Genomic DNA, 11,309 nt, shown 5'->3' with positions numbered 1-11,309 from the left:
AAAAAAAATAAAAAAATCTAGGGTATATATTTTTGAAGTATTAAATCATCATAGTTATGAATTAGTGTATATTATTTACTTAAGCCTTATTTTTTTGAATATAAATATAGATAAATAAAGAAATTTTTCATTATTACAAATAAAAAAAGAACATTAAAACTTGAAGGCCAACAATGAATATACATATATAGATCACATGCTAAAACTCTACAATGTAAGATTGTCATTCCAAATATTCCAGAATATAGAGATCTAAAATTACAAAGTCACAAATGTCACACCCTTTATACAATCTATATTTGATCTTACAAAAATGACACACTCTTTCCATGGTAGAGAAACAGAGTACCTTTTATAGCAAAGCCTTGGAATGGCATGCATTGCATAAAACCACTTATTATGCTTCTCAAATCTCTAACTTCATCTCTCCACCATTCATAAACAAAATTTTCCCAAACAAAAATATCCTCAAATAAAATTGTTACATAAATTTATGGAACTCCAAAATTTAAGGCCTTTCAACCAATCAAAATGGCTTGCTATTGAACAGATAAGAGAAACAAGAGAATCCATTGACTCTCCTCTCTCTAAATGATGCATTTTTAATTATTCAAAAATCAAAATGAAAACCAAGACCATTTTTTTCTTTGAAACAATAAATCCATTGAGTGGTCACCAAAAGCATTCTTTACCTTCAATGAAAAACAAGATTCCCTACATGAAGCAATGAGAAAGAACATCATCACCAAAACCAAACATCACTTTCTCTTTATTCCCTTCACTTTCTTATCTTGAACAAATAACACATTCTATATTTGCAGAAATGTTTAATCATCTCAAAACCCTCCTTATTTTAATGTAATATTTCTAAAACAAACAAAAAATATTGATTTTTCATCAACATTTTCGAAGAAAAAAAGTAACTTGATCATTAGCCTGTTGTTGCTTCTGACGCTCCCTAAACACATCAATAGTGTTTTTGTCGGAACGAAACAATTACGATATGGACATTCCTTCATCACCTGGCAAGTTCAAGATGGACAAAAGAACAAGATGGCATAAGTCCCTACCAAAGTTAGCATTTTGGTCCATTCTGTTTTTCGGTGTCATATATTTCCTTTTCTTCAGAACACCTTCATCATTCTCTTCAGACACTTCACGTAGATCCTTAAGAACCTACAATTACGGAGGCGCAGCATGGGAAAAGAAGGTCCGTTCTTCTGCAAAAGTGACTTCCAAAAATGGAGTCTCTGTGCTTGTAACCGGCGCTGCAGGTTTCGTCGGAAGCCATGTCTCTATAGCCCTTAAACGTAGAGGCGACGGTGTTGTTGGTATTGACAATTTCAATGACTATTATGATCCAATGTTGAAACTCGGTCGCCAGGCACTTTTAGAACGAACCGGCGTGTTCATTGTCGAAGGCGATATCAATGATCCAACACTTTTGAAGAAACTTTTTGAGGTAGTTCCTTTCACTCATGTGATGCATTTAGCTGCACAAGCTGGTGTGAGATATGCTATGGAAAATCCTGGATCATATGTTCATAGCAACATTGCAGGATTTGTTAATTTACTTGAAGTGTGTAAATCTGCTGAACCACAACCTGCTATAGTATGGGCTTCTTCAAGTTCAGTTTATGGATTAAATTCAAAAGTACCCTTTTCCGAAAAAGATAGGACTGATCAACCTGCTAGTTTGTATGCTGCTACGAAAAAAGCGGGCGAAGAAATCGCGCATACTTATAATCATATCTATGGACTTTCGTTAACCGGATTGAGATTCTTCACTGTTTATGGACCTTGGGGAAGGCCAGATATGGCATACTTTTTTTTCACTAAGGATATTTTGAGAGGGAAATCGATAACGATTTTCGAAGGGCCGAACCATGGAACTGTTGCTAGGGATTTTACTTATATTGATGATATTGTGAGGGGGTGTTTAGGAGCATTGGATACTGCTGAGAAGAGTACTGGTAGTGGTGGTAAGAAGAGGGGTACGGCACAGTTGAGGGTTTTTAATTTGGGGAATACTTCACCGGTACCAGTTACTGATCTTGTTAGTATTTTGGAGAGGCTGTTGAAGGTTAAGGCCAAGAGAAATGTGATGAAGATGCCGCGGAACGGAGATGTTCAGTTTACGCATGCGAATATTAGCTATGCGAAAAAAGAGTTTGGTTATAAACCTACGACCGATTTACAGACTGGTTTGAAGAAGTTTGTTAGGTGGTATGTTAATTATTATTCTGCTGGGAAGAAAGCTGATGAGTGATGATAAATTGGTTTACACATTGTTGTAATTTCTTTGAATTAATGTTTATTTTGTATGATTCTTGTGTTTTTTGTCCCCTAACATCTATGCTAGTTTCATTGTTAGCATATTTCATGTGTCAAAGGGACAAGAAGAAACATAACTAGTTTTAGAAGTGTATAGTATTTATGGCTGATAGATAACATTGTGATTCTTGGTATTGTGTAATTGTAAAAACATTCAATAAAATTCTGCACAATAGTTTCATTCCTTGAGTATTATTCTTTTGATGAAATTTTTCATTCCTAAATTCTAATTGAATGAATTAGTGAGAGTGAGACAAATTTTTTATTTTCATTTTTATCAGTACTTCCATGGGCAGACACAATAAGTGTCACTATTCGCTTGGGCCCCTTCTAAACGTGCCACCATTTATCGGCTTGGGTTGGCCCGGTGGTATCGATTTGGAACCTTGTGGGTTTGCTCATATTCAAGGTCTCAGGTTCGATTATCCCCGGTACTAATTTGGGCAGGCTAGTTTACAACGCAAATATTGATTTGAAGGAAAATTTTGATCAAATCTTGGAGTACATTGAAAAGAAAAAATATGTGATCATGATCATGCACAAAGAACTTTGCAAAGGTTGGTTGATTGTAAAGGGAAGTATGTATCCTGCAATGAGGCTGTGTTTATTATTTGACTATTAATTTGTTATTTTCTAAAAGGAAAATGTGAAACAAATTAGTCATCAAAGAGAATTATAACTAACTCACTCAAATCAGTTGCAACAAAAACTCAAGTTAGTTAATTTAGTTAATTAGTTATATCCATACTTGCAATCAAGATCTATTGAAATGCTCCATACTTAGCTAACTTTGCTTCCTTCTATCTTGAAATATGCTCCATACTTATCCATCTTCACTCTCTCCCTTCTATAAGAATATATTGTAGATTTCATCAAGAAATTGGGGTGCTAAACAATTTGAGCTGATTCTCATAGATAGGGAAATGCTAGTCATGGATGGGATTAAGGTACTACATTTATTTTTCATGTTAATTTATAAAGTATGAATATATTAGTTTCAAAGATATATATATATATATATATTTGTCTCCAAATTTGTTTTGTCCATATACACCTGAAAAATTGAAATAGCGACATAAACTTAGCGATGATAAACTGTGTAATTTGTCTATAAGTCTGTCATGAAGGGGCTTGAAACACGAAACTTAATAATCGATTTTATTTTTTCATGTCTAATTGTTATTACATATTCTTATAGTAGTGTATCATTAATTGTTTTGAATAGATAAACAATGAATGTGGTATGTAGTAGCTTCATGTTATAATCTTAATAAGGAGATATAATTTGTTAATTTACTTTTTATGCATGTAGGCGACCAAGGTCTTGCGCACAATAAGGTACCCTAGCCTGATCGTTGGTGTGTCGGAGCGCCGCCTGACAGAAGTAGAATGGGAAGAATTTTTTAAGGCTGGGCTATACGATATCCGTGATGAAGGAAAACCTTTGTCTATTAATGAACTTAAAGTTATAGTTGAATCAGTCCCCACCAGGTAGAAATATGGAAAAATAACAGTAGGATATTATGTTATTTTTCTATATATTAAACAGACTGCATGTGTAAAGATTAAGTAATCATGATAAGTAAAACTACGCAGTCGTATATATAAAAGCTAAGAACATTAACAATACTATGCTCCAGAAGAATATACGTACAGTGAGCTCATGTTAGCATAATCCATGTTTTGTTAGTTATTCATGTTGCCATCTTAACATGTTTTATCAATATCGCGACTGAGTGTTGCTTCTAATTTGAACAAAGCAGAGTAGAATGGGACAAGCGAAACAATTGGCTCAATAAAAGGTTCAAGCTCTGAATTACAATGAGGATATCAGACAAGAAATATTACGACTGTATGTTAGCTACAGCAGTAGCAATATCATCGAAGTAACTGAAGACAGATTTAAACTTAATATTGAATCTCTTCTGCATTGTTATGAGTGCAAGTATCTCAAGAGGATTATTTCAATGTTTTGTTTCTTATATCAATATGTATTTGGTTTTCATTCCTAGTATTTTCAATGCATTAGATTCTCCTCTGTTTGCCAAATTCGCCGCAATTGCTATGGTCCTACCACTAGGTTTTGGTACAATGATAAACCTCCAATGAACTATTTTAAAAAATGAATCGGAAAGCAAAGTAAATGTATCCAAATCAAAATGTTACTATAACTATCAATTCTTGTTTAGTGTAATGTACATATGGCTTAAACACAGTTATTGGGAGGAGCAGCCTGCTTGCTTCAGTGTCTTTGCAGATGAAAAAACAAAAATTACATATTTATAAACAAAAATTCCTTGATGGACTAGCCAAACAGTAGATCAAATGATTTATTCCCACCTACTGCTAACAAAAATAGTTACATATCATGTGTTTCTAATTAAAATACATATTTTGAATATCTTTTCATAAGCTATAATCTCTCTAATTTTTTATTTTTAGATTACCTGAATGTAAGATTTTGGATTGTGTACTATAAATTTAAGGGCAAAATGACTATCAAATAAAACAGGAAAAGACTATACGTTCAAGGCATATGGTCTTCTGTGCAACGACATTATAACGACGGTTAATGGACTAATATTTGCTACAAAGAACATGCCATACAAAGAGAGAACTGAAATAAAATCGACAAATAACATGGGTAATCGTTGAACAATATAATCAAATCAAAACCATAATATGAAAATAATCACACAAGACAATGTACACAAACTAACAAAAATTCAAACAAGTAAATGATCGAGCAAAACATACCTTCAAGAAGTCGGTACCAAGCTTTCTACATATCCCTTGGCATTGAACCACGGAATTTGATTGGTACTTTTAATTCTATTTACTCTATTATCTCTCAAATTATAGACAATTGCTAGGTCTGTATGATTGGTTGCAAATATCAATGTATCACCATTCTCGGAAACACACAATGGACATACAATGTATTCAGGAAAATAACGAGGCTCCAAATTACGAAATTTACAGTCCAATTGAAGATTCCGATAGCTAATTTTAAGGAATTGAACCCAAGACTCATCAACTCCAAATTCCTTCATTTGCCATATCAAAAGTGGTCTTGCGGGCCAAAACTGTCAAATCCGATACATAGGGGTTGTTTTGTATTTTAATTAGTTAGGGGGACAAAATCGCAACTTTTAGAAAGATAGGGGGCCAAATGTAATTAAGCCTTTATTTTTTTTCTTTCATAAAAATAGTGATAAAAAACAACGAGGTAATTTGTTATTGCATGTCCCATTAGTTTGACTCAATTAATAAGGACAACGCATATTATATATAAGGTCTGGGGTTCGAACCCCGGACACCACCCAAAAAAAATCTGCTACTACCCCTACGGTTTGTTCCATCCAATAATTCAACAGAGAGAGAGAGGGAGGGAGGGAGGGAGGGAGGGAGGGAGAGTCTACTCTGTAACACCCCGTTTTCCCAACATAAAAATAATCAGAGTATTCACATAAACGGAATGTCACATTCTTTTCTTAAAATCATAAACTGAATAACTAACTATTCATCCTTTAAAATTCAATAACAAAATCTTTAATACTTCGCAGCGGAATTTATTTAATAACTAAACAGTCTTTGGCACGAAGGCCTCTTCATAAATGTCTCATAAAAATCCAATCTAAAAACATAGTCATAAATCTTCAAAAACAATATGTAAGGAATAGAAACTTTTGTGTCCTCTGTTTTTTAAGTTCTTGTTCTTTTGATTGTGTTCTGTTCCTTTCCTTTTGTGTTCGGTTGTGAGATCCCAGATTTCCTCTTACGATTTCCTTTTGGTTGGATCTAATTATGAAGGGGTTTTAGTCTACTGTGCGTTGAATTTTTTGATGATTCTATTCTTCAATTCATCAGATCTAGCTGGCTGCTACCTTGGTGTTTATGGGTCAACATCATATTAAATGAGAAGATATTATCCTGTTGAAGAGTGGTTCATATGGAGGCGACATATGTTGGGCTTTATAATCATACTTTTCAATTCTCTTAATCACAAGATTATGGAAGATAGGATCAATGTTAAAGTCAAACAAAGCTTTCAAGGTTGGAAATTATGCTTTACACAAAATTCAAAAAATCAATGGTACGTGTTTCATCATAATATACATGATTTTCAAAATTGGTATCCCAATTTAAAGGGGATCTCATTAGTGTCTGAGCATTACTTTCCTCTAATACTATCACACGTACTGAAGTCTAGAAGATTTGGTGGGATTTTTCATTTTTGTGACTTGAACATGAGAAGATTTGTTAGGATTGCTCAGTTGTATGGAGTCAACTATCAGCTGCTTTATAAGGAATGGTCTTTACGGTTGAGAGAACATCACTTTCAACTCATGCAAACAAAGTTCATACCACTCCTGTTCATTGTTGTTTGTGTGTGTTGTTTCACATATACCATGGAAAATTTCAATGTTGATATTAATGATTCACCAAATGCATCCTCAGCTGGATCCTCTGATTTGTCACAAGAGGCTTTGTTTGAGCTGTGCGTTGTTGGGAAGCTGTTGACGGACAAGCCGGTGCGGTTCCAATTCATGCAGGAGAGGCTCTCAAAACTTTGGCGTCCTGGCCAAGGTGTTACCATTGAACAAATTGAAGAGAACAAATTCATATTCCAATTTTACCACCAATGGGATATGGAAAGAATCCTACAAGAAGGGCTATGGACGTTTGATGGCTTTCTGCTGGTGCTTAGGAAGGTCAACATTGGTGAAGCTATTGCTGACACAGTCCTAGATGAGGTTGAAATATGGGCTCAGGTATTTAATATCCCCTTTGGTTTTATGCATGAGGACCTGGCGTATCTGGTTGGATGTTATATGGGGCGCTATGTCTCATATGATATCAATAATTATTATGGACCCTGGCGGATGTACATGCGCATTCGTGTGGCTCTGAATGTCAATGAGCCGTTGAAGACATGTATGGTGTTCGAGAAAGAAGACAGTAATGTTGTCAATCTGTCATTTAAATATGAGAAACTTGGTGTATTTTGTTATTGCTGTGGTATCTTGGGACATACTGATCAATATTGTCCTAAGAGACTAGAACCTGATTTTGTGGATGGTGTGCAACTTTGGGGCAAGTTCTTGAATCCGAGTAATCGTTCTGTTGGCGGAGGCGTAACTGTGAATAAATGGCTGCGTGGTGGTAGGATGGCTGGTCGTGGTGGTCGTACTGATGGAGGAAGAGGTACTGGTAATAGTAATGGTGCTGCTGATGTTAATGCAAGTCCTTTCAATGTGGTGGTGATGGACCCTTCCAGCGAGCATGCCCTTTTTGGAAGAGTTAAAATCATACGTGGTAGGGGCTTTACTTTTCACAGGTTAGTCACAAATGTTATTGGTCCTAATGGGGGAGGTGAAGGACAGTGGGTTCCTTTTAATCTGAACAATACAAACATTCAAAACCAAGTCACTATCAGAAGGTTAGTTAATGGTATGGCTGCTGCTAATGCTAGAGGTGCTTCTGCAAGTTCTCTGAATAATAATGCTAACCCAACACATCAGCAAACAGCTCTCATGCTAACAGGGAATACAGGTGATGTTGGACAAACTTCTGAACCCGGACGGGTGGTGTGCGCAAGCAAGAAGAAGCCGGTAATGACAAGACATATTGCTACTGGACCATTGGTGATAAGGGATGGCCCACGTGATTTACAGGTTGTGCAGACACAAAACACACAATCTGAAGGTAAAGGTAAAGCAAAAGAAGTATATGGCCCTGCTGTGAAAAAGAGAATTCGCCCAAGTACAACTCAGGCAGATAATGAAAGCATGGTGGCTGTACTTGAACAGGAAGCAAGTGATATGGTGCTGGACTATGTGAATGAAGGTAGTGCTGCTGAAGTGAACTCTGTAACTCTGCAAAACAACCCTTTATTTACTAAAACAATTGTAATGGCGGAGGCTGAAAATCAGCCCCGCCAGCAGCCATGAAAATAATTAGTTGGAATTGTAGGGGGGTTAGGTAGTCCCCATACAATTCCTAGTTTAAAATACCTTATCCGTGTTTATAAACCGGATATCCTCTATCTTTGTGAAACTATCTCTACAAGTAATAAAACTGAGGAATTAAAGTATGTTCTGGGGTTTGATTTCTGTTTTACTGTGAATAAACAAGGTCAGAGTGGTGGTCTTGTTTTGTACTGGAATTCGTCGGTTAACTGCTCAATTTCTAATTACTCTAATAATCACATTGATGCTGAGATAACAGATATTAATAAGGGTAAGTGGCGTCTTACTAGATATTATGGTTTCCCTAATAATGGAAGAAGACGGGAGGCATGGAATTTTTTGAGACAACTTGCAAGTGTTTCGAATTTACCATGGTGTATAATAGGGGACTTCAATGATATTCTTTCTCCTCATGAAAAGAAGGGTAATAATGAAAGGGCGAATTGGCTTATCAATGGTTTTAGAAATGCTGTTTGTGATTCTGGGTTGGCTGATGTACATACAGAAGGTTATCTTTATACATGGTTTAAAAGTCTTGGCACCACCAGAGCTATTGAGGAACGTCTTGACCGTGCTCTTGCTACTGAGAGTTGGCAGATTCAGTACCCTGATGCAGTTTTAGAGAATCTGCCAGCACCTTCTTCAGATCACTACGCTATTATGCTCTCATGTGAGCCGATATCCAATAACAGAAGAGTGTTGCCTCGGTTCAAATTTGAGAACGCCTGGTTAGCTGATCCCGGCTTTAGCAGTTTTGTCACTGATAAGTGGAGTTCCTATGGAGTTTGCCCGATTGTTGATAAGTTGGAATATTGCGCTTCTGATCTCACAGATTGGAGCAGAAACAATTTTTATAATTTGAAGCGTGAAATCAATACTTGTCGCCAGAAAATTGATAGAATGAGGAGTCAGGTTGATAGTGATAATATTCATCAGTTTAATGAGTTGAGGAGTCGTATGACTCAGCTGTTAGTTCAAGAGGATGCTTTTTGGCGTCAAAGAGCGAAGACTCACTGGTTACGGGATGGAGACCTTAATACTAAGTTCTTCCATGCTGCGGCTTCTTCAAGACGAAAAGTTAACAAAATTCATTCGTTGTTGGATCCAGATAACAACCGGATTACTGATGAAAATCAATTGTGTGATGTTGCTCGAAATTATTTTGTTGACTTATTTCAAGAACAGATTAGTGACACCGAGCCAGTCATTGAGGCTATTGAAGCTTCAATTTCCATTGAAGATAACAATAACCTGTTAGCACCTTTTGTGATTTCTGAATTTAAAGAAGCTCTTTTTTCCATGAAGGCAGATAAGTGTCCGGGGCCAGACGGATTCAATCCGGGTTTTTTCCAAAAATTTTGGGCATCTTGTGGCGAAGAATTATTCCACCAATGTTGTCAATGGTTAGATACAGGTAGTTTCCCTCCACCTCTCAATGCGACCACCATAGCTCTTATTCCGAAGGGTGAGTCTCAAACTTCTATGAAAGACTGGAGACCTATAGCCTTATGCAATGTGATTTATAAGGTGGTAGCGAAAGTGTTAGCAAATCGACTCAAATTTGTTTTAAATAAGTGCATTTCTGACTGTCAACCTGCATTTGTTCCGGGTCGATCTATCCTAGATAATGCTATGGCAGCTGTTATCGCGATTTTCGGGTGTCAAGTCATTAATTAGGCTTGAACCTTTCAATCTTTGATATTCTCTATTTTTTCTTGGGAAGGGCAAAATTAAGAAAAAACCCTTAGATTCTAAGTTCGGGGGTCGTTTTCACTACGGGAAGGTGTTAGGCACCCGGAGCGATTACGGTACTCCATAAGAACCGTTCTCCTAAGTTTATTTCTACGCTTTATTTTTATTGCCTACTTATTGAAAAAAAAAAAAGTTTTATTTGAGTGAAGAATGGGGGAGAGAAGATGATTGAGATCTTATTTTTATTTGGCTTGGAGGAGTTTTAACTCATTGCCTACGTACCCTTTTAAGGGATCAAAACCAAACGTAGTTCGTTCTCGAAAATTGTTTTTGTTTTTGTTGGTTGATTTTAAGTTTGAAAAAGGAATTTTTGAAGAATAGAGATGAGAGGCCTCAAGGGCATGAGATTTGGAAAATGTGAGGTGGAATTAGTCATTTTGCAAAATGAAGTCTAAGTATGATTAAAATTCATTAAGATTTTTCTTAAGAAAGTAAAAGGAAAATGAGGAGTTTTGACTCCTATTTTTTTGGAAAAAGGGTTTTCAAGTGAGGTTATTCACATTTTTTGGGAAAATGATTTTTTGTCTAAGCATTATAAAACCTAAGCATGCATCTAAACATACATTCCCTAATCATGCATCTAGAATATCCATGTGGGGTGTGTGCATGTGTCGGTGCTTGTGTCGGTGTACATCACTTATAGTGTCCATAGTCCTTTACATTGTCCTAGTTACATTCTATGGTCTTGCAAAAATTTAAAAGATGAATTTAAACTAGCCTAAAATATTACATAACCATTTGAAATACAAGAGAGAAAAATTGCAAAAAAATAAAACCTAATCTAATAGGAAAGATGATGTAGTAAAATGCTATGAGATGAGTGAAGAATAAGTCAACAAATGTTAGCAAAACAAGATAAGAACAATGCCATGAGTGATAAAACAATCAATTGAACATGAAATGAAATGGTAAAGAAATGATGGAAATAATGAGAATGAAAGTTGCTTAAAATGCAAGAAACACCTAAACCATACCCAAACAGCAACACAATCATAAAATCAGTATCACATATACCATAGAATTGCATACTAATTGTTCATGATTCATATCTAAACTTATGAAGAGCAAACATGGCAAGAAAATCACAATATTAGCCTAAAAGAGACAAATTAACCAAGAAAAATAACACCTACATTTTTTATCATTTTTAAACCATTGAAAAACATCACAAAATGGTTAAAATGTATCAAGAAATATATGACAATTTTTTAGGAATTTTTTAGGAAAAAAAAAAAGTTAGGCACACAGAGG

General features: G+C 35.6%; 1 protein-coding gene across 1 annotated transcript; it reads left to right on the top strand.

Moving 5' to 3' along the window:
- Positions 1-313: 313 nt before the first annotated feature.
- On the top strand, positions 314-2,269 carry LOC25480941 (UDP-glucuronate 4-epimerase 3). Its single transcript, XM_013586577.2, has 2 exons — positions 314-332; positions 975-2,269. The coding sequence occupies exons 1-2, from the start codon at positions 314-316 to the stop codon at positions 2,267-2,269; spliced, it is 1,314 nt and encodes a 437-aa protein (XP_013442031.2).
- The last annotated feature ends 9,040 nt before the right edge of the window (positions 2,270-11,309 follow it).

The sequence above is a fragment of the Medicago truncatula genome, chromosome 7, assembly GCF_003473485.1.
Source record: "Medicago truncatula cultivar Jemalong A17 chromosome 7, MtrunA17r5.0-ANR, whole genome shotgun sequence".
NCBI classification, from domain to species: Eukaryota; Viridiplantae; Streptophyta; class Magnoliopsida; order Fabales; family Fabaceae; genus Medicago; species Medicago truncatula.
Note: the sequence above shows the minus strand (reverse complement) of the source record. Positions and strands in the feature narration are given on the sequence as shown.